At 37.7% G+C, this 21,521-nt stretch overlaps 2 protein-coding genes across 2 annotated transcripts; both read left to right on the top strand.

Annotated features, from left to right (window-relative positions):
• Positions 1-940: 940 nt before the first annotated feature.
• yaf2 (YY1 associated factor 2) lies at positions 941-13,419 on the top strand. The gene is made up of 4 exons (XM_084111506.1): positions 941-1,097; positions 1,387-1,512; positions 11,181-11,333; positions 12,217-13,419. The coding sequence occupies exons 1-4, from the start codon at positions 1,072-1,074 to the stop codon at positions 12,458-12,460; spliced, it is 549 nt and encodes a 182-aa protein (XP_083967632.1). The 5' UTR covers positions 941-1,071; the 3' UTR covers positions 12,461-13,419.
• Positions 13,420-14,753: 1,334 nt separating this feature from the next.
• gxylt1b (glucoside xylosyltransferase 1b) lies at positions 14,754-20,519 on the top strand. The gene is made up of 7 exons (XM_084111820.1): positions 14,754-15,047; positions 16,535-16,721; positions 16,948-17,079; positions 18,052-18,303; positions 19,348-19,471; positions 19,551-19,723; positions 19,844-20,519. Exons 1-7 carry the CDS (start codon positions 14,854-14,856, stop codon positions 20,003-20,005), a joined length of 1,224 nt encoding a protein of 407 aa, XP_083967946.1. The 5' UTR covers positions 14,754-14,853; the 3' UTR covers positions 20,006-20,519.
• Positions 20,520-21,521: the final 1,002 nt, after the last annotated feature.

Here is a 21,521-nt window from a genome sequence, read left to right on the forward strand (position 1 = left end):
GAACGATTCGAGCGCCGTCTTCTGTTCCTCTTTTAGAGAAAAAGTCTAAATCTTTCATTGTAGCGGCCAAAGCCATTTCAAACAAATGGTGTTCATCCATAGCCATCTTGCAATGTTTACTAATGACTTCGACGTTGCAGCGCTGTCATCATCTCGCCTCTGACCCGCCTATATCAGATAACCCAATGTGATTGGTGCAGCTCAGATAGAGGGGCATATTTAATGAGCATCATTACTAGACACCAGAGTAACTCGCTGAGCAAATTCAACTTGTGCTCTCGCGAGAACTCTGGATTACCAGGGTAGAATATACATACAAAAAAAGTGGAATTGAATACGTCTAAAGATTAAAATCATACAACAAATCATAATTTAAATGAACGATTGAACTGACATTGTTCATTTTAGTAAAAATTACTGAGTACATTTGATTTGTCAGTCTCAAGTTCAACCAATCAACCCAGTTATCAAAGTTATTGTAAGGAGAAAAAAAAATCATGCTAATATTCTTTTGGGAATGGAAAAATGGGAAAACATTTGGCTGCAAACTTGCTAGTCCTTATAGCCTAATTTAGGCTGAAATTGCAACCATCAACCATGTTTTTGTATTCTTTGTTTGTTTAGGTTTAATTTATTTTATAAACAGTCTATTTCCTTTTGATATTTGTTGTTAGAAAATAGCAAAACACAAATCAAGGTTTTAAGCTGCATTTAGACCCATATTTTGGTAACATCATTGGAAAACAATAGAAAAACAAAATGGCTAATTTAAAAAGTTTTCACTGACCATTTGCTAAAACAGAAAAACACTTGACTTTTTCGAGTTTAGGCACTGTTTTGTACCCTATTCGTGGGAAGTGCCAGGAACGAATGACTTTAATTTAAGAGGGGTGCAGTAAAACCCACGACCCTACTTTTGAGAAAATAAATCGACGCTGGATTGGTCGAGCACAGTCACGTGACCACCGCTGCGCTGGAGTTTTTCTACGACAGCTGGGAGCCGCGCGAGAGAGAGAGGACAGAGCGCGAGAGGCGGCTGTGCCTGCACGCTTCGCACAAAGTTTCTGCAGCATGGGAGACAAGAGGAGTCCGACGAGGTAAAAACAAACAGAAAGAAACTCCCACAGCCGTGGCTTCAAGACAATCGAGGCCATCTCAGGACTCGAAACAGACCATTAGGCAGCGCGCGTGAATGAGAAAGACGCAACAGAGTGGCCACCATGGCGGACTGCCTGTTTTATCAACCTAAAGTGTCATTTCATTAAAGAACGCGTCGCTTGCGCAGGCCTCCCGCTGACTTTTTGCATGGATAAAATCACATATGTGTTACGGAGCTTTCTACAGTCCGAGATGTGATGTTCTTTCTGTTTGTTTTGCTTTTTGAAGGCCGAAACGGCAAGCGAAGCCCTCCTCTGACGACGGCTACTGGGACTGCAGCGTGTGTACATTCAAGAACAGCGCCGAAGCGTTCAAATGCATGATGTGCGATGTCAGGAAGGGAACGTCAACGCGGTGAGTGCCACACGATATCTCTGAATGCTAACAATTCTCAAATCTAATGAGCTGCCTAACTGGACGTAATATGTGGACTTTATTCGGTAGCCAGAATAGCAGTCCTGATACCCAGCTCACTATGTTTTGAGACTCAGCCATTAGCCGTGTGTGTGTGTGTGTATTAATAATTACACAGTTAATACAATGTTTATAACCTCAGGACCAAATGTGAGCAATCAGTGTCACATTACTAAACAGCTCCTTATCCTTATCAATTTAGGCTATTTCAGAAGTAATTGGGGTGTATTTCAGTTAATTTGTAATTCTAGACAAGTACATTGGCAAGTCATGACACAACCTATATAAGCAAATAATTGTGTTGTTCTTTTGGCAGTTTAAACAACTTTGGGATTCACCAATCCTACCGTTAGTATCTACTCATGTCGTAAAATTGGAAGATTAATACTTGTATCATTCATTGTTTCCAAGCATCTTGATGTAATGATGTGTTTGGTAAAGACCAGTTGAAAGCGTGTTAGTGATTTGGAAGGATGAAAAGAGACTGCCTATTGCAATATGTGTAATACAGCATTTTTAGTGAAGAGGAACAAATTCAGCAGGACAAGCAATTAACTTTCAAAGAATTAATGCTTGGGTAAAGCAGTTCCTAAATGTGCGGTCAAATTTACTTTTGTTCAGAGAATTTTCATGGTCGAAATCAATGCATGTCAAATCATTTCCCAACACAGATTTCGCAACTGGTTCAAGTTGGTAATGGGAATTTGCAGCGTTGACTAACAGAAAGCTGGCTGCTTTGAAAGTGACTTATTGTGTGAGCTATGCTTTATATGTTGCAACGCTATTGCCGATAGACAGTGGACCTTTTTTGCCCATGAAATGTCACCGAAAATGCATTGGTGCTGCTGATTGTTGCTTTCAGCTCTGACAATTTCACTGAAATTTTGCAAATGTGTCTACTGTCTAGGGCTGGACCAAACAATATCTTTTTTTCAGTCGATTAATCTACCGATTAATCTACCGATTAATCGAATAGTCTAACGGTTATTTTTTTCCCTCCTGGTTAATCTATTGATTTTTTTTTTTTTTTTTTTGAATAGTTGATTAATCCTTAAGTTAATTTACGTACTTGGGTGTTTACTATGGCTGTGTTCACAGTCACTTTTGGGGGATTTACAGCAGGAGATTAAAGTAGCTGCTTGAATTTGTTCATTCAGCTGTATGATCAAACAACCGCATTCAACTATCCAAAGCGACAGTGTCAAACATTGCGGTGTCCATAAAACCGTGAGGTTTTACCACGATCGACAGCGCGTAATTAAATAAATAAGTCAAATTGAGGCACGAGTTTAAATAACCAACAACAGCGTTGTATGCTTTGTAACCTGTCGCAGCCACGGCAGCTCGTAAAAAGCAGAATGCTGTATTATCTAGTGCGGTGTAAAATTTCATCATAGTAGTCCAAATACTAACGCTGCCGTCTCGTCGTTTTGAGGTAAGAGAGCGCCGGGAGGTTTTTTCTTTTTAGATGCTTTTGCAAGTTGTGCTGCCTTGGTTTGAAATGTCTAAAACATTTCCACACTTTAGATCAGGCTCCATTTTTGTAATAACTGCTGATTCTCTGCATGTTTTCCGGGACCCGCCATCATTGGGGAACACAAACAGTGCGAGGAATCAACGCATTATCAACTAATTTACGTAATCGATTACGTCGAAGTGTCTTTCCAGCCCTAAATGTGATTGCACCTTAGGACGATATTACAGTGACTGTATATGGAGGAAAACAAGAGTACAAAGTCAAATAAAATCAGAGATTTTAATTAGTTGTAGAGAATGAGGGGTCCAATCATACGCAGTAGGCCTACGTGTTTTTTTCGGAGAATCTACAGTCGGTATCAGCCGATGCTCTGCTTTTATCGGCCTCACAGATAGCATCTATCCTGTGGCAGAGATCCAGGAGAGAGCGCTAATGACCTCATCAAAGAAGACATTTAATGGGCTCGTATTTTCTCACCTTCATCTTATCCGTCATAAAAATCCTGTTTTGGAACAGCCAGCGACTGAGTCGGCAGTCAGTTATTTCCCTTATGTCATTAAGATGAGATCAGGTCAGGAAGTAAAGCATTCCTCATCTGCGTTTCGGAACATAAACGCACACTAAAAGCAGATGATGATGATGATGATGACAGACCTCAGCTCTCAACAACAGCACCAGATAATGATCATCTTTCTTTAGGGAGATTGTTTATAAAGCTTTAATTATCTTTCAAGTTTCAGATCCCATTACCACTGCTGAATTAAAGTATTACAGCAGTTATTTGAAGCCAACAAATGTTCATTTTCACTGCAAAAGTGTGTGTGGGAGGGCGGAGGATTTTTATGTGGGGGTGGGGTGCTGTCACTCGTCCAGGCCACCGCAGCAGCTGGCGTCCAGACGGCCTGAACTCATTTGCATTCAACGGCTTAATCAAGAATGCTGTCATCAGAGGAGGCATCATCACATCAGGATGCGCGCGCACACACACACACACACACACACGCGGACACTCATACCCATAAATAAACCCATGATTGCACATCTGCCCTGTTATAATGCCTCGGAGACGGCCACAAATGATGGGTTTTAATGATGATGTCCTCTTGATTGTGTGATACTCACAGGCCATTAATTTACGAAGAATGGAGAGCTTGACACACCGCGTGTTCACTTTTCTCCAGTAAATCTGCTGTTATGCTGCATTTGGAAAGCAATTGTATACGTAAACGTAAAGCCCATGCATTGATTTTGATTGCTGCTTTTTGCTTCATCTTTCCAAGCAACCGTCAAATGTGAATGACAACAGGGTGTTTGTATAAATTGCGGTTGTGTGCAGCGAGCGGATTGCAGATTAATGTTTTATAAGGGCACGATTTAGCTGAGTCTGACTGATGTGTGGTAAATGATACAAGGGTTAATTTAGAGCATGTTTGCTTATCAGATATTTCATTTGGGTCAGAAGACATGTTTTTCAAAATGTAATAACCTGAGGGTGAAAAAATTGACAAGTTTAATTTTAAGGTGAATTATCACTTTAAAATCACGCAATACAAGCCTCTGAGTGAATGTTTTTTTAATGTTGCTTCAACACTGTCTGTATTTGCTCTTGTTCGAAGAGTGGTTTGTTTACCTAGTTTGTTACCTTGTGCTGACAGACTGACTTCAAGCCATTCCCTCATTGACTCACAGAACCTGCCGGCAAACCTGTAATTTCAGTGTACCGACAACTCTTTGTCCCCCGGCAAAAGTATTCACTCTGCAGTATTATACCATTCAATTACCACAAATAGAGAGAATGTCCCCTCTAGACCGAACGCTTTTTTTCTTTTTACTTGACCTCTCGCGATGACAGATTGAGCAAAAGAATGCTGTATTTTGTTGTGTTTCACATTGGAGCTCTATTTGACTTGACATTAATGTACATTTGTGCTGTCACAACAAATTTAAGGCAGTCGATTATAATTTGTTGACATAACCTGTGCGCTCTATAGGGGTATCACTTAGAGAACTGGACCGACCAATCATCCCTTATGACTGTCAGTGTCGGTGAGGTGATGACAAACAGGATTTCGAATGCGAATGATTACTGAGGAAAGCATGAATTTAACCATCATATTTTGCAGTCATAGTCATGTTTTTTTAATGCTCAATGATGCAAAAAAAAAGCAGAAATGTGAAATATCAACTAGTAAGTGGATCTTAAGGAAGCTATGTATAATTAGGCTGTAATTTTAATATTTTAATTTTAATTATATTTCAGAAAAAAATATTTTTATATGTATAAGACAGGAGGCATTATATTAGTCAGTTGCTACAGTGTGCCATTTGAAGGAGTTGAGCAGCATGTGAAATCCTCTCTAATTGCATGTGTGCAGAAACCCAGAGTGCTACACTGCGAGTTCTCGTCTCTTTGCCCAAAAAGGCAAAACTAATGCAGTCTGAGAAAGCGTTCCCAGCATGCCAATGCCAAATAAACCAAAAGCCACATAAAACATCCTCATTATTCAGTAATTACAATAGCCTGTTATCATTTATTAGAGAAATTTTGCATATGTTTTGCAAAAGCACATGCCCATACAGTCTCAAACGGGTTGACCTCATTTCGATTCTGACAGTTATGAGCCTTTGATGAAAGGAGAGAAAGCTGGATCCCAAAGCGAGGGAGAAGCAATGTGGAACTGCAGTGTGGGATTTTGAAAAGCAGCTAAAAGAAAACGCAAATGCTTGGAAAGAACAGCCGAAAACGGAGTGTGGAGAGGTGGGACAGTGGGAGGCAGTGGGCCATCTGTCAAACGGGGCTTGGCAGTGGAGCGAAGGAAGGAGCAGTATGGAGACTGCATGTTCACACAGTGTAGCGCATTAATCATGGTGTCCCCTCCCATCGCTCAAGCCCATGAGTACACAAGCCTCCCCAGTACAGTCATTACACCATAATACAAACATGCAGATATGAACACATCTGAGAGTCTCTTGACTCAGAGGAGAGAACGCAGCCCTTGTGTCCTCCTTAAATTAACACAGTAATGTGGGAAAAATGTTTTTGTTTGTGCACTATTGTAAGAAAAGACATCTTTGCAGACACATTTGGTTACTGTGCTTACATAATAGCTCACATTGACATAATATATATGAAAAAAATTCAAATGAATCAATTCATTTACTAATGAAACTGACTTATGTATGAGATGCCAAGTTATATTGTGAGAGCCTCAGCATTCAGTGACGTTTTGCTATGAATACACAATATATTGGTACCATATCAGTTAGCTTTTCTTTTTTTACATTTTTAAATATTGGATATACGCTCGGCCAAAAATAAAAGTCGCTGTTTGGATTTAAATAGCCGAATGCTTAAGAGTCTATGATTGGATGGTTATTGCAGTGATTATGTTTCTAGCATGTTATGTGTTTGGCAACAGCTCTTCTAACCCTAATTGATGGAGTGTGTAGCTTTTTATTTCTCAAACAACCGTGTAGGAAGACACATCATGGCCATATTCCAGGATGACAATGTCAAGATTCATCAGGCTCAGATTGTGAAAGATTGGTTGGGAGGGAGCATGAAGAATTATTTTTACACATGAATTGGCACCTCTGAGTCCAGACCTTAAATCCATTGAAAGTCTATGGGATGTGCTGGATTTCTGTACCTGACCCGAATCACTTCTTACCCAAAACTGACATGCATAATTTTTTTTCAAAAGAAAAACCCGACCCGAGACAGACCTGATAAAATTAGACCCGAGTCTGACACGACGGCATTTATTTTCGAACCCGACTGGCCCCGAACGTACTCGGCATTGCACATCCTGCAGCCCCACGGTCAGTCAGGAACAATCCCGGTGTCCTGCTGACTGATTTGGCCACTGTTCCATTACTTTAATTTATTTACTTATTTATTATTATTAATTTATATTATTGCCTTGCCCGATGGATACATGTTATTTCTGAGTTCGGCTTTCAATTGTGACCAGTGGATTGGAAAAATAAACGTGATGGCTCGATAAAAATTAAATCGATAGTCTAATAAATCATGGATTCGCTGGTGTCTGCAACACCATTTACCTCATGTCGGGCAAAAGGCTCTGCACACAAAAAAGAAAAGCCCTGCATGACCATGCAGCGTAATGACTTGAGTGGCTTTTCCTGGTGGATCTCATAGCTATAAGATGGATTTCTGTGTGCGAGGTAACAAATGTTTGTTCCTTTTCTACGTGTGTTTCTCAAAAATGCACTTAACATGAACGTGCAAGTACGCGTTGAAGTGCTGAAATGTCAAATCAACTATCAACTTTAATTAAACTATAATCACTGGCTACCGGAAATGGCCGTACGCAAGTCGAGTTCTGGCAGAAGAGTGACCTATGACGTAGGAGTAGCGTAAGCTTAGGTGAGAGTCGAGAGCCTCTCGTGGTTCAAACTAATAGGGCTAGGCAACAAACTCAATCACATCTTTTCTTATATTGAAATCTTTTGACATTTCTCTTAAAAAGATTATTGCTTTAGACTTCTAATTCATGACCGGTGTTTTGTTTTGCTCTATCCTCTGCACTTCCACGCTCGTAAATACATCATGTGTCGGGTCTTAGATCACACTTCCGCTGGAACTAGACTCACAGAAGTGGAATTAGGCCGTTACCGGAAGCCAGAGATTATAGTTTATAAACAAGGGTGCGCATGCGTAGTAAAACTATGCACACCAGAAAATGTGGAGGGAAGCGCTTTTGAGTACCAACATTTTTGGGGACAGGGACACGTTTACTTACTGGAGTAGGATTTTTCTCCATCTCTGGTAAGATAGCAATCATGATGATAAGTGTGTTCATTAATTATTAGTGGTGCAACGAATCGCAGTTGATCCGTGATCCATACGGACCAGGCCCCATGGTTCGACAGGCATGTGATGCGTGGATTAACTGCTAAGTTTAACCATCATAGAGTGATGATTGGACGTGTTTTGTCTTGCCAATTTACACATTCGAACAATTTTAAATGCAGAAGAAGAGGTGAAAATAGGGACTCGCGTGCTGTTATCACAGCCGCAAAAACCCAAATGCTCGCACAGAGAGAGCGAAAGGCGCATTTCAGACAGCACTCTTACCATCAAATTGATTCCTCTTTGTTTAATTGCGCTTAATCGGACACATACACACAAGATTGTCAAAATACCCGTCTCGGCAAGTATTCTCACGATTAGTGAACCGTTGAGAAAGAAACCGGATGTGTCTCAGTCTATTTGGTCCGTTCATTCATTCGGTCTTAAAGTGACAGCAGCCTGCTGTTGTCTGTCATAAATGTTAATCAAATAAAAAAACATCATCTACCATGTTCGAGAGAAAGGTAGATCAGAGCAGTCAGGAGGAAAGTGATGACGACGGCTTGTAGGGTAAGTGTGCCGCGTAAAGTCTTGAATACCAAGCAGCATATCCAGGTGCTCCCTTGAGAACCAGAAAAGAAGTTTTGTGCACCCCGGTTTATAAAGTTATGAATATAGATATTTTTCTTACAAAAACGCTTCGCTTTAGAAGGCCTTTATTAACACCCTTGAGCCGTATGGATTACTTTTATCATGGATGGATGTGCTTTTTTGGGCTTTAAAGGATAATTCCGGTATTTAACACTTTGAGTCTATTTTGTAGTTTGTTTTGGATGAACAAGAGTGGTGGACAAAGAAATTTTGACACTGGTTCCTGTCTCGACTTTTTGACTATTTTAGAATTGCCCATGACCGCTTTAGAATGGGAGTCTATGGCCATGCACAAACATGTCCTTAAAACAACCCTTAACGTTCGTTTTCAAAACTGTGCAACTCACCGAGTGGTTAGCGGTGTTCGCTGATGTTCCAAAACAAGTAGCGTAGCGAAATACAGTTTCTGTCGTGTTTTATTTGGCATTTTGTAAAATCCCGTTGATTTCCGTTGGAGGACTCATTGCTCGTTGATATTACAGCGCTACCGGAAACGGAAAGGGGGCTGTTTACATTTGGTTGTAGTCTTTTAGGTCTTTTCGCTCGGTTCTCTGTCTCTCAGAAGACTAGCGTGAGCAGAGCCACGGAAGTTCCGGAAGAGCGGAAGTTTATACGCGGTTGTGAGGTATCTGCAAAAATAGTTCCACTATAGAAAAATAAACGGATTGAAATCATACATTGCACCGATATATTTGTTTTTAATCATCAACGAACACCACTAACCACTGGGTGAGTTGCACAGTTTTGAAAACGAACGTTAAGGGTTGTTTTAAGGACATGTTTGTGCATGGCCATAGACTCCCATTCTAAAGCGGTCATGGGCAATTCTAAAATAGTCAAAAAGTCGAGACAGGAACCATTGTCAACATTTCTTTGTCCACCACTCTTGTTCATCCAAAACAAACTACAAACTAGACTCAAAGTGTTAAATACCGGAATTATCCTTTAAAATCTAAGGGACCATTGACTCCCATTATAAAGCTTAGAAGAGCCAGTTTTTTTTTTATATAACTCCAAGTGTGGAAGAGTCATATACACCTAGGATGGCTTGAGGGTGAGTAAATTATGGGATAATTATTATTTTTAGGTGAACTAACCCTTTAATACCAAGTGTAAATGGGGCCTTTGACTAAGTTATTTTATTATGTCCATTTTATTTATTTAAAAAGTAGCCATGTAATAAGCAGGATTATATAAAGTCAGTGAGTCATTATTGCAAAAATAAACCCAGTATTGACCAAATAGTTTGGATTATATAAAAGCGTAGTTGCAACTTGTATGCGTGAGACGAAGAGTGACTAATGACTGAGATTTTGAATTTCACAAAATCTCTCAATCGCTCATAACAAACATTCAGAAATAAGCAGGATCAGTAATGTTAAGGCCGAATTAATCTTGTCTGGCATGGAAGAAATGCATCACAAAGCGATCGATTGATTTACTCTGAATGGCACGTCTAACAGTGCTGAGTGTGACGGGTGTGACAAATCCACAGCAAGCAGCCAGGTCTTGACATGCAGCGAGGTAACAACAATAATAATGTCCATTTTCACTTGCTTTGGGCTCGGGATCAATGCTAATGACCAGTTCTTGGCTGCTCCGCTTTAAAGCTCTAGATGTCCTAATTTCACAATGTGTGACTTAATTAGCTATTCCCAAAGCACTCGGGGGTTATGGATGAAAGCGTAAACATTGCACCAGTGCACAGATACTGAGAAGCTGTTTTTAAAATCACTGTGTGTGTGCTGGCAAAGCAGACAGCAACTATGCTGGCCTTCATACTGCTCTGTTGTAGTCTGTTTTTGGTGTAACAGCTGTTGTTCTTGACATTAGAGCAACAGTCGTTCTAAACACCACGCTACTGAGGGGACTTGACCCCGAGCTCTGATCTGAGATCAGTATGGGTAGTTCAGCTCATAGGGCCAGATATAATCTGTAATTGCCACAGCGGTCGGGTCGTTAACTGGGGTGCAACAACTGATGCGTTAAAATAAGAGAAAGACAGTATCCTACAAACAGACCTCAGTAGAACAAGGGCTGTTCTAGCAGTGGCCAATTGGTCATTTACATCCATTGGTTCAATCAAGAGCTGGTGTTTTAAATAGATTTTTATGAGAACTATTATTATAGAATTGTTCATTTTTTTTTCTCTCTTCAGTGTGGTTTAGTTTTTCTTAGTCTATCATTCATGCCAAAGTGGATGTTAATTTGTATAATTTAAAATGTAATTTTCTCAGCACAATCTAGTGTAATTGCAATCTAGTTCAATTTTATTTTCATTTAATAATATACCATGTGTCTAAAAAATTTATAAAATGTTATAGCATTTTTATTATTATTTAAGGTTCATGTTTAGGCATGGAAAGCTAGTATATTAGGGATATATTCGCTTGTATTGTACCAGGGTTTCTGTTTCCCTGCTGTATAAAGGAAAACCAATGAGTGAAATTGTGTCTGTTTCTCAACTACTGAGAAAACACATTCTTCTCCGATTACTCTTATGTAGGCAAGATTTCTCAACTGGCTACAACACTTGCTTGTTTTAACTTGTTTCCCCCCCCCCCACATAGTCCTTTTCATTTGGCCCTAGTGAGCTTGTTATCCCGATTTGAGAAATCTCACTTTCTCGCCTCTCACACTTTCTTATTTTTTTCCCCCTCACAGGAAACCTCGTCCTGTTCCCCAGCTGGTAGCCCAGCAAGTCACACAGCAGTTTGCTTCACCCACACAGCCTAAAAAAGAGAAAAAGGAAAAGACTGAGAAGGACAAGAATGAGAGAGCACCGACACTGAAAAAGAACAGCCACAAGAAAATGAGGTGAAACATTGCAATACTGTGTTTATGAATTTACTAAGTAGTTCCTACTCCCCAAACTAATTAACTAGTTGTTTATTTTGCATTTTACGTAGCACACCTCACACTGTGGAAAATGTATAATGGTTGTTCTCCATTTCAATATAAAATATTTTACCTTCCACAATGTACTGAGAATTATAGAACACTTTTCTCCCTTTAGTGACTGAGGTTTTACACACAAAAAATTCAAATAAAAAGAAATGCACCAGATCAGCATATTAGAATTATTTCTGATGGATTATGTGACACTGAAGACTGAAGTAATGATGGTAGTATTTCACCATATCGCTGTTTTACTCCATTTTAAAAAAGGACTGTATTTTTACTTAATGTTAGTATGCATTTAAAATATGTTAGGGTTAGTTCCTTATTAAAATACAGAGCTTTGTTCAAATATACGTTTATGTATGCCAAGTAAGTCTTCAAATCAATGATTCTGATGTCATGATTAATCTCTTAGCTCATTAGTTTGGTTCATTGCCTCCCTAAGTCTTTTTTAATTGCCTATGGATGAGAAAATGCCTGCAAAACCAAGGCCGCTGGTCTTTACATAGTGTTTTATTCAATACAGACTGTTTTAAAGCAGCTTCACGTTAATAAACGGGTAAATAAGTGTTAATTTAGCAAAATTCATAAGCTCCACAGAAGACCGTAGTGTCAGAATGTTTAATGTTAATTCAGTTCAGTTCAATAACGGTGTCAATGTTGCAAAGTTCATCAATTGTAAACATTCAATTCATCTAATAAAGCAGCTCTACAGAAGGCAATAGTGTCATTATATTTAGCTCAAGTGAAGTCAAGACTAGCAAATCTGATTTGTTCTTTATTGCTCTCTATCCTGCAGGCCCAGGTTAAAAAATGTGGACCGGAGCAGCGCACAGCATCTGGAAGTGACAGTGGGAGATCTGACGGTTATCATAACAGACTTTAAGGAGAAAACTAAGCCCTCCTCCAGCTCGTCTTCCAGCGCGACATCTGGAGACCACCACAGCCAGAGCGGATCCAACTCAGACAACACAGAGAAGGGGATCTCCAGATCCTCGTCCCCGCGAGGGGAGGTTTCCTCACTCAACGGAGAGTCTCACTAGGAACCCGTGGAGTATGAACATTACTTCCAGTCTCCTGCACCTAATATATCCATTTTAAACGAACAGACACAGGAGTGCGCTTATGTATGTCAAGACTTAACGAGACACAGACTTAACCCAGCAATATAAGCCATCTCTCTCTACTACCACAGTTATGGGATCTGGAACATAGGATTTCACCATGATATTCTTGTCCTGATTTGTTACAATGCCTAGTAGGTCAGCTCGAGATAAACTGTAGAGTTTGTAAGCAAATTTGAATTTGATGACATTTAGACAGTTTAATTAACATGGTGGTATTATTAATTTAGATAAGTGTTGTTGTCTGTTTGGATGTGGACATTGACACCCGTTCATGTTCTCTTCACTATAGTTTCGTAAACCATTTTTTAAAACCACAGTCTGTAATTGTTGCAACAGCACACATTACATCCTGGGAATTGACCCTGGGGCTTAAAAACATGTTGATTCAACTAGAACGTTGTAGTAAACATACTTGCTTTTACATTAATGACAGTTGCAGCAGTTGCGTATTGAAACTTTAATATACTTTCAATGCATTACGGGGTGAGTGTTAAGCCCTCAATGAATAACTGTGATCGAAACAGTACTTCCTTTTTCAATTGTTTGTTGCACCTGCTGGTACTTTTGTACAGTTTTGCGAAAACCCCATCAAACGCAGAAATTCATTGTTTATTTGTTCTTGTTCATGCCGTTTTATTTGACACTTGTCATGGTAGATTGCATCACATTTGTGTGGCTAGTTGTTCTACCAGCGCTGTTTTGTGTTAGATTGTCTTTATATAATTCTGTTAATTCCATGAGAAACATAAAAAATTGACAAAAAAAAAAAAGACAAATGAATTTGTAAGATGTTAAACCCCTACTTTATGATGAATGGTGGTATATAAATATATTGCAGTATAGGAAATATCTCTTAATAAAATTTAAGATTTAGACTCCTGTCGTCAGCAAACAGATTTATTTCTAGGGCAAACAAAGAGTGATTATCAAATTTGTTTTGTTTTTTGTGTGTGGTGAAATGTCTTCATTTCTTTGTGAAATGCACATGACATGCATGGGTGATATTCAAAGTGTTGTGGTTTTTACCTCACCATGAGGAGTGATGCAATATGTGACATACAGGTTCAGTCAGAGTCAATGTAGAGCATTGTTGCTTGACAGCTAATAGCAGTGTCTTAACTCAACTCAACGATCCATTTCTTAATAGACATTGCCTTATACAGCAGGACACGTTTAATTATTTTTATCTGACTGAAGTACAGAGCAGAAAGCCTGTTTTGCTGGTAGACAAATCCAGTTCCTCTGTGCTACCCCTTAGGGAATATTGAATATTCATGATGTTGTGACATTTTAGTCTACATGTACTATTGTTACGCTTGACATTTATTCCTCTATAATTAAAAATATATATATTTTAAATGTACAACTACAAATGTAGTTACTAACCATTATTACACAAGTCATGCTTTTAATTTTACTAGTAAGTTCGGTGCTAAGAATTAAAAAAAAAATTTTTTTAATGACTAATCATAATGGCTATTAATTTCACTTAAAAGAAAAATCCTACTTGTAAGATTAAAATGCATGTTGTAACAATTGCTATTATTAATAATCATTTAAAATCAGTGTCACATAATTCTGTAAAATTCAACTACAGAAAATAGCAATAATAATGGAACAAATACAGTTGAAATAAAAATAGAAGTTCGTAGTTAAAATACTTATAACTTTGCTTGTAAATTGAGGAATCAGTCTTGAAGGGTTTGTTGTAGTGTTAGGGGTCTTTCTCACGCCACTTGTATGTGGGGGATGGTGGTGGTCGTTAATGATAGGAAGCTTGCCTTATTTGTGCGAATCGGTTCTCTTGAAGTTCATTTCAAAGAACCGATACAGTTGTTCTTTAGGAAATGACGTCATTACGTGGTCTCAGACAGCCTGGCAAACATTTGCTCTAAAACGTTTTTTTGTTAAAGTTTAATTATAATTTGATGTATCCAACTTAAGTTTGTTGCAGCCATGATTTAGCTCATAACTATTAATTTAGAATCTTTTATGTTTTGCATGTTTTTTTTTAACAAAGTGCTATTTATTTAAAAAGCTGTTTATAAAAAAGTCATTTTTATTAAACTGTCAATAACGATTTTTTTTACACATATTTCTAGAACGATTTATTCGTAACATTTCTGATATTTGGCTACTCCCCTAAATATTTTATGTTCTATGAATCAGTGAATCCGATTCTTGGAAAAGATCCGACTCAAATTAACGATTCGTTTCGTTCACGAAACGGACATCGCTAGTGGTCATTAGTGGGGCGAGTACACACTCAGTGTACTCTTTTTAAGTGAAAACTGCCCTTTCCCTTTAGAATGCGTGGATATATTCGTACATTTAGTCTGTGCATAGTTATCGCTCTTCTATCGTTTCTATTTTTGTTCAGTAAACATGATGCTGAGAGTTTTTTAAAGCAAGTTAGGTCGCCGCTGGAACCGTCCGTCGCAAAGAACTTAAACGGAGTAAAATCAAAACAACGACCCACTGCGACCAGATCACACAGACTCGGGTAATCAGATTTGTTTCGTTCCTTTTATTCAGATAATGTATCTTTAACAAGCGGAATTCGCGTAAATAACATTTCAAAGGTGTGTTTGTCTTTTTTTCAAAATAATGTTTGAACTCAATTTTAGAAAGTTGCACTGAAAATACTATCCCAAAAATCGAAATGTGACATTCAGTTTGAGTTTATGCCGTTTCATCTGGATTCTACATACGAGGCCAGAAATACAGGGAACGTTTCACCACTACTGAAATCCACTTGAAAGGGAAACGATGCACATGTCAACAGCCTGTGAAATTCCACACTGACTTGAGACACTCTTTATGATGGAAGCTGTACCTGTACTGATTCATTGCCAAGAGAGAGTGCTGGCATGTCGAGAGCATTGAGATGTGGTACTTGGGCATTGATGCAACATAACGAACAGCCAAATCACGCCCCTCTCACGCACACCTGTGTTTCAGGTGATAGGCTGAGCTTACAGGCAAATGGGGCATGAATTTGTGCAATTAATTTCACCTAATTCTGAACAAAATTGTAAATAAATAAATAAAAAACAGCAGACAGAATACTGTACCCTCCACTTAACTAATAAATGACAAAGAATGAATCAATGTAACATACAGTTGCACTATTGGCATTCCACTAATATGGGACATTATTGTATGCCATGTTTTCTTTTTTGTTGTAAGACCAGTTAGATATGTTTAATAAACTATTATAACAAAGTTTAAATGTAAATATATTCTTATCATATTATATTTTCATTTTTAAAACATTTTGTCATTAGAAAATGATTGCAAATTATTAGGAAATAACATTTAAAATTTAGATAAGCACCATTAAGCAGCTCCTTTCTCTGACCGTTTGTGGTCTTGTTTACTCATCCATCCCTTTATCAGCCCATCTATGTTTTTTTTTTTTTTCTTTGTTGCGAGACCAAGTAATTACGTTTAATAAACTATTATAACAAAGGTAGTTTTAAACATCAAGTATCTTTTTTATTGCTTTATCTTTTTTCATTTTTGAAAACATTTTGTCCATTTGATTTATTTAATGTTTATTGCAAAAAAAAGCTGAATTAGAAATTTATTGCAAATTATTAGGAAATAAAAAAAATAAGTTATGTTCTCATCCATCCTTTTATCAGCCTATCTATGTTTTTTTTCTTTGCCGTGAGACCTATTAAAAACATTTACTAAACTATTATTAAGTTATTTTTAAACATAAAATATCTTTATCACATTATCATTTTTATTTTATTTTAATGTTTATAGCAAAATAAATAAATAATGAAATTAGAAAATTATTGCATGTTATTAGAAAATACAAGCAACTTTTAAAATTTGTTTCCAACCATTTCTAAATAAGAACCTCTTATTGGTTCACAGACCATTTGTTGGAAAAGAAGTTGTGATCTTGTTTATTTATTCATCCATACTTTTATACTTTATGGGTTGAGTATAAAGCTAAAACTGACTGTCCATTTTCAGAGATGTTGCACACAAGGTGACTTCACCTGGACAGCGAGAGGCGTTGATGCAGCTGGCTGTGGTGGCTTGTGGAGAGAGACACAGGGAAGCTGTCAACATGCTGAAGACCACAGCCATGCTCAGCAGTCGAGACTTGAGATTTCACATCTTTGCAGAAGAGCAGTTACACACCAACATAAAAGCAGCGGTTAGTATGAGCCAATTATCGTTTCTGACATATATGCATGCGCGTCTATATTGTTGCACAACGGGCACATCTCTCCAGTGTTAAAGGGGATGTGAGTCATTTTAGGTGAACTTTTTTCCCCTGTATATCCCAAGAGTGCAAACTTTATGCACTTTAATCTGCTAGACTAGAGAACCATTGAGAAACTGTTGAGATAAAAGATTTACTCCATTTTCCTCTTGCACAGCTGGACTCCTGGCCCGCTTACATCCGAGTGAAATTCAGCTATGTTGTTCACCCCATTTCATTTCCCCATGAGAACCATGAAGAGTGGAGTCAGCTTTTCAAGCCATGTGCATCACAGAGACTCTTCTTACCGGTGAGAATTACTGCAGGATTGGTTACTGAAACAGCATGTTTAGTTTCAAATATTTTAAGCAAAAGCTGATTTTTTTTTTGTCATTTATGATCATTTACAGATACACTATGTAACTTTTGACCCTCTAGCGGTTAAAAAACAAAACTGCATGCATTTTGCGGAAGAACATTGTTTTGGTTGTGCTTTGGATCTGGGTGACTGTGCGGATGAATATGGTTATCCTACTGCTCATAAAACATTCACTTCTAGGCTTAAAAGACCAGTTTAGATGGAAAGGATCTCAAGCTGACTAGCTGAAGACATTACTGTAGACGTGGTACTACCTTGAAAATAAATTTCAGCACAGTGCTACAACAACCATAATGTAATGACCCTTCATAATATATAATGGTTAGAGAGCTACATATGGCAATTTATCTGTTCAATAAAATACATTACTAACCTGTTGAGTAGTAAAAATGACATCTCACTTTTACAACATTTCGAGATTTAGGTGATCCATGTCTCGCTCGTTGTGACAACTAACCTATACCACTCCCATACCCTTCCTCGCATCAAAGTAGCCTGAGCAACTTTTCTCTATTTATAGTCGAGACACACACGGGCAAGTGACGTATGTACACAATTTCCCATGAAAACCATCCCAACAGTCTAAATTATAAACACTTATAATTGGCTTACCATAGTGAATCAGGGTAAGACAAAAACAAGTTTGGAAAAAGGATTGATGATTTATTGATTTAAATACTATTTAAAATTCGTTAATCTTGAACAAAAAAAGTTTAGAATGACAGTGACTACACCTAACAATGCTGTGCTCCTTTCCTTCTATAAGAAAAAAATCATAAAATATGCATTAATCTTTTTCTGAAGTGGTGGTCTCTTTTTTTTCTGAGAACAGAACTTTTTTTTTTATACTCAAAAACATTGCAGTTTGACAAACTATTTGCAATTTCTTTCTATTCTCTACAGATGATTCTGAGGGAGGTGGACTCCTTACTCTATGTGGACACCGATGTCCTCTTCCTGCAGCCTGTAGAGTTGATCTGGGACATGTTGGCGCTCTTTAACTCCACTCAGTTAGTAGCTATGGCACCAGAGCACGAGGAGCCACGGATTGCCTGGTACAGTCGCTTCTCCCGGCATCCGTATTATGGAAGAACTGGCATCAACTCTGGTGTCATGCTGATGAATTTGACCCGGATGCGAAGGACACTTTTCAAGGTGAGCTATTCCTATTCATCTCAATAGCAGGAACACATGCTGAACTTCATGACCTGGGTGACGCCATCTTTGCTTCATAGGCGAACCAATCATGTGAGCTGGAAATGTCATGTGACATTTTATATTACTATATTAAAACTCCTGGCAGCAAACGGGGAAAAAATATTTACAATATAATTCAAAATGATATAATTATTAATATAACAATATAAAATACAGATAAAATAATAAAAATCAATATAAAGATACGTATTTTAAGTTTGGGGTCAGTAAGCTATTTAAAAATATTTTTGAAAGAATTCTCTTGTGCTCACCCAGGCTGCATTTATTTGATAAATTTTTTTGTGTGGTAAAAACAGGAATATTGTGAAAAAATTATTACAGTTTAGTAACAGTTTCTATTTGAATATATTTTAAAATGTAATTTATTCATGTGATGGCAAAGCTGAATTTTCAGCATCACTACTCCCGTCTTCAGTGTCACATGATCATTCAGAAATCATTCTAATATGATGATTTGGTGCTCAAGAAACATTTCATTTTATTATCAGTGTTGAAAACAGTTGTGCTGCTTAATATTTTAGTGAAAACCATGATACATTCTTTTCAGGACACTGAATAGAAAGTTCATCAAAGGAAATTTTTTATTTTTTATAGAAACACTTTTGTAACATTATAAGCCCAGGTTTTACAGAAGCCTAGTCCCAGACTAAAATGCATGTTTGCTGTTTCAGTTAATGCTCTTAAATTCCTCTTAAAATATGTCAGTGCCATTGTTTTGTCTCAAGATGCACACCAGTAATGATTTCTTCTAAAGCATGTTTATTAAAGCTACTTAAATGTCCTAATTAAACTAAGGTCTAATCCTGGCTTAATCTAAGCCCTGTCTATGAAACCGGGGCCTTAAAGGGATATATATATATATGTATGTATATGTATATATATATTGTAATTCCATTTTAGTCCAGAAGAGGACGCCAACTGTCTCTTTTTTTCTTGGCCTTTAGATAGAGATACTTAACTCTTTTTTTTCTTTATGGACAGAATGACATGACCTCTGTTGGTCTGCACTGGGACGAGCTTCTCATGCCTTTATTGCAGAAATACAAGCTTAACATTACCTGGGGTGATCAAGACCTGATTAATATCATCTTCCATTACAATCCAGGTAAGCCTATCTGGATTTCTTCTATTTCTTGTATCTTTATTACCTTTCAAGTCTCTGTAACAGATGTGTGTTCACCCAGAGATGGTATTTACCTTCCCCTGCCACTGGAACTATCGTCCTGACCATTGTATCTACGGCAGCAACTGCATCCCGGCTGAAGAAGAGGGTGTTGTCATTTTGCACGGCAACAGAGGAGTGTTTCACAGCGACAAACAGCCTGCCTTCAAGGCTGTGTATGATGCTTTCAAACATGTGAGTTACTGTATTATTTTAGAGGAGTTTAACAGTAACGGAAGTTTCTGAACCTTATGTTGAGTTCCAACCAACGTGTCTTTCCAAAGCTAATGAATCACTCTTTACTTTTTCTGGCAGTACACATTTGGAGAGGATCTCGTAAAATCATTCTTGTTGCCGCTGGAAGTGACGCTGAATGAAACCACACACACATACTGTGGGAAAGTTAGTTATTTCTTTACCAGAGGACTTGGAAAGTATGTAAAGAGGATCCAGAGAAGGACTCCACCTGGTGGCTGAGATGTGATACTGTCACTGTAGCTGAATAACGACAGAAATGTATTCTGGGAGACTGGATAAGAACGTCACCACCTTTCCAGTCGTATCTGTGCAATGTTAGTGGTGAACATTCAGTTCGAAACCTTGAAGCTGATGTAGGACGTGCTGAATGATGAAATGTGCATTTAAACCTTTCAAATTGCCATTGTCATTTCACTTTTTTATCCTGGTTAAAGGGACAGTCAACAAAAAAGGGGAGATTGACATCATTTATTCACCTAAATGTCATTCCAAACTTCCTTTCCAGGAACAAATAAGGCGAATTGACGTTCCTCACAATGTATGACTTCTGAAGACTTTATAGTCAAAAACTCATTACTTTTATGATTGTTTATTAGTGCTTTTGGATGTGCTGTTCCTTTATGAGTGTTATTGAATGTACTGAAAGATGTAAAAGCATTAATTGGAAAATACTTGAAAATGTAAATATTTATTTTACATAATGTTCATGAAATAAAACTATATATGTCATTAATCAGATTTAGACTTTTTCACTATCAATATCATTCTCCACTGAAGAATTACATAAGTAAGGATATATTTAATTTTTAAATATATGCTGAAGTGGACAGTTCATAAGATTTTGCATTTATAATGTGATGTATTTCTGAGTGAAAGCATATTCATGAAAAATAAAAAAGTGTAGGAAAAAAATCGACTGGATCTTAATGAAGGGCACTTTTTTCATATGGAGACTAAATATAATATACTATCAAAATTGTAAATGTTTTGGATATTTTTATTTAAATACAACTTTTCTCCACCAGGGTGCAGCATTGATTCAGGTTTTTACAAACACAGATAGTGTCTTGGAATGATTACAGTGGCTTTGTTCTGTGATAACATCACACAGCAATAAATACTGAACAACTTCCTAACAATAACCTTATAACAGCTTGATACAGACTTTTTCAAGTGAACATTTGAGGGAATTTAAAAACACACCTCAAGATAAATTCTTGGAGTATAAGAAAGGAGGAAATAACCCCCGGGAAAATCTATAATGGGATCATGGATTAAAATATCATTACTTGGCAAACCTTAAAGCAGTAGATGTCAATGACACAGGAAGACCTGATTCATTTCTAATCCAGAAGTAGTCCTGCATAAAGACCATTTGAAGCATCAGCAACCTGTGCTTGAAGGTCGAGGTGACTTCACAGACTAACAGGACACAATGAGACATAGTTACATCTCATGGATCAATGTAGCAACAAATAAACCATGTCTGGACCACCTGAGGCACAAGAGCTGATTTACAAGGATGTTCAGGTCAAAGGCTAGACTTGATACAGCAATAATGAGGGTCTGTCGGTGGTCTTCCTCTTGTACAGTATATGACAACCTGGATGATGGTACTATGAGTCTATTTTCCAACATTTAAAAGAGAAAATGAATGAGGATTTATCTGCATCAAGTTTCAATTCACCTCTTGCATGAAAATAAACAATATTACAGCTAGGCCTCACTGGGAGAT

This window comes from Abramis brama (genome assembly GCF_963993115.1).
Source record: "Abramis brama genome assembly, chromosome: 4".
Classification (NCBI taxonomy): domain Eukaryota; kingdom Metazoa; phylum Chordata; class Actinopteri; order Cypriniformes; family Leuciscidae; genus Abramis; species Abramis brama.

What these genes read in the sequence shown, in the direction of transcription:
- yaf2 (XM_084111506.1), top strand. Translation starts at nt 1,072, where the DNA reads ATGGGAGACAAGAGGAGTCCGACGAG. An exon ending in GACAAGAGGAGTCCGACGAG is followed by an intron (nt 1,098 to 1,386) that starts GTAAAAACAAAC and finishes TGCTTTTTGAAG; the next exon opens with GCCGAAACGGCAAGCGAAGC. An exon ending in AGGAAGGGAACGTCAACGCG is followed by an intron (nt 1,513 to 11,180) that starts GTGAGTGCCACA and finishes TCCCCCTCACAG; the next exon opens with GAAACCTCGTCCTGTTCCCC.
- gxylt1b (XM_084111820.1), top strand. Translation starts at nt 14,854, where the DNA reads ATGCGTGGATATATTCGTACATTTAGTCTGTGCATAGTTATCGCTCTT. An exon ending in ACACCAACATAAAAGCAGCG is followed by an intron (nt 16,722 to 16,947) that starts GTTAGTATGAGC and finishes CCTCTTGCACAG; the next exon opens with CTGGACTCCTGGCCCGCTTA. An exon ending in TGCGAAGGACACTTTTCAAG is followed by an intron (nt 18,304 to 19,347) that starts GTGAGCTATTCC and finishes CTTTATGGACAG; the next exon opens with AATGACATGACCTCTGTTGG.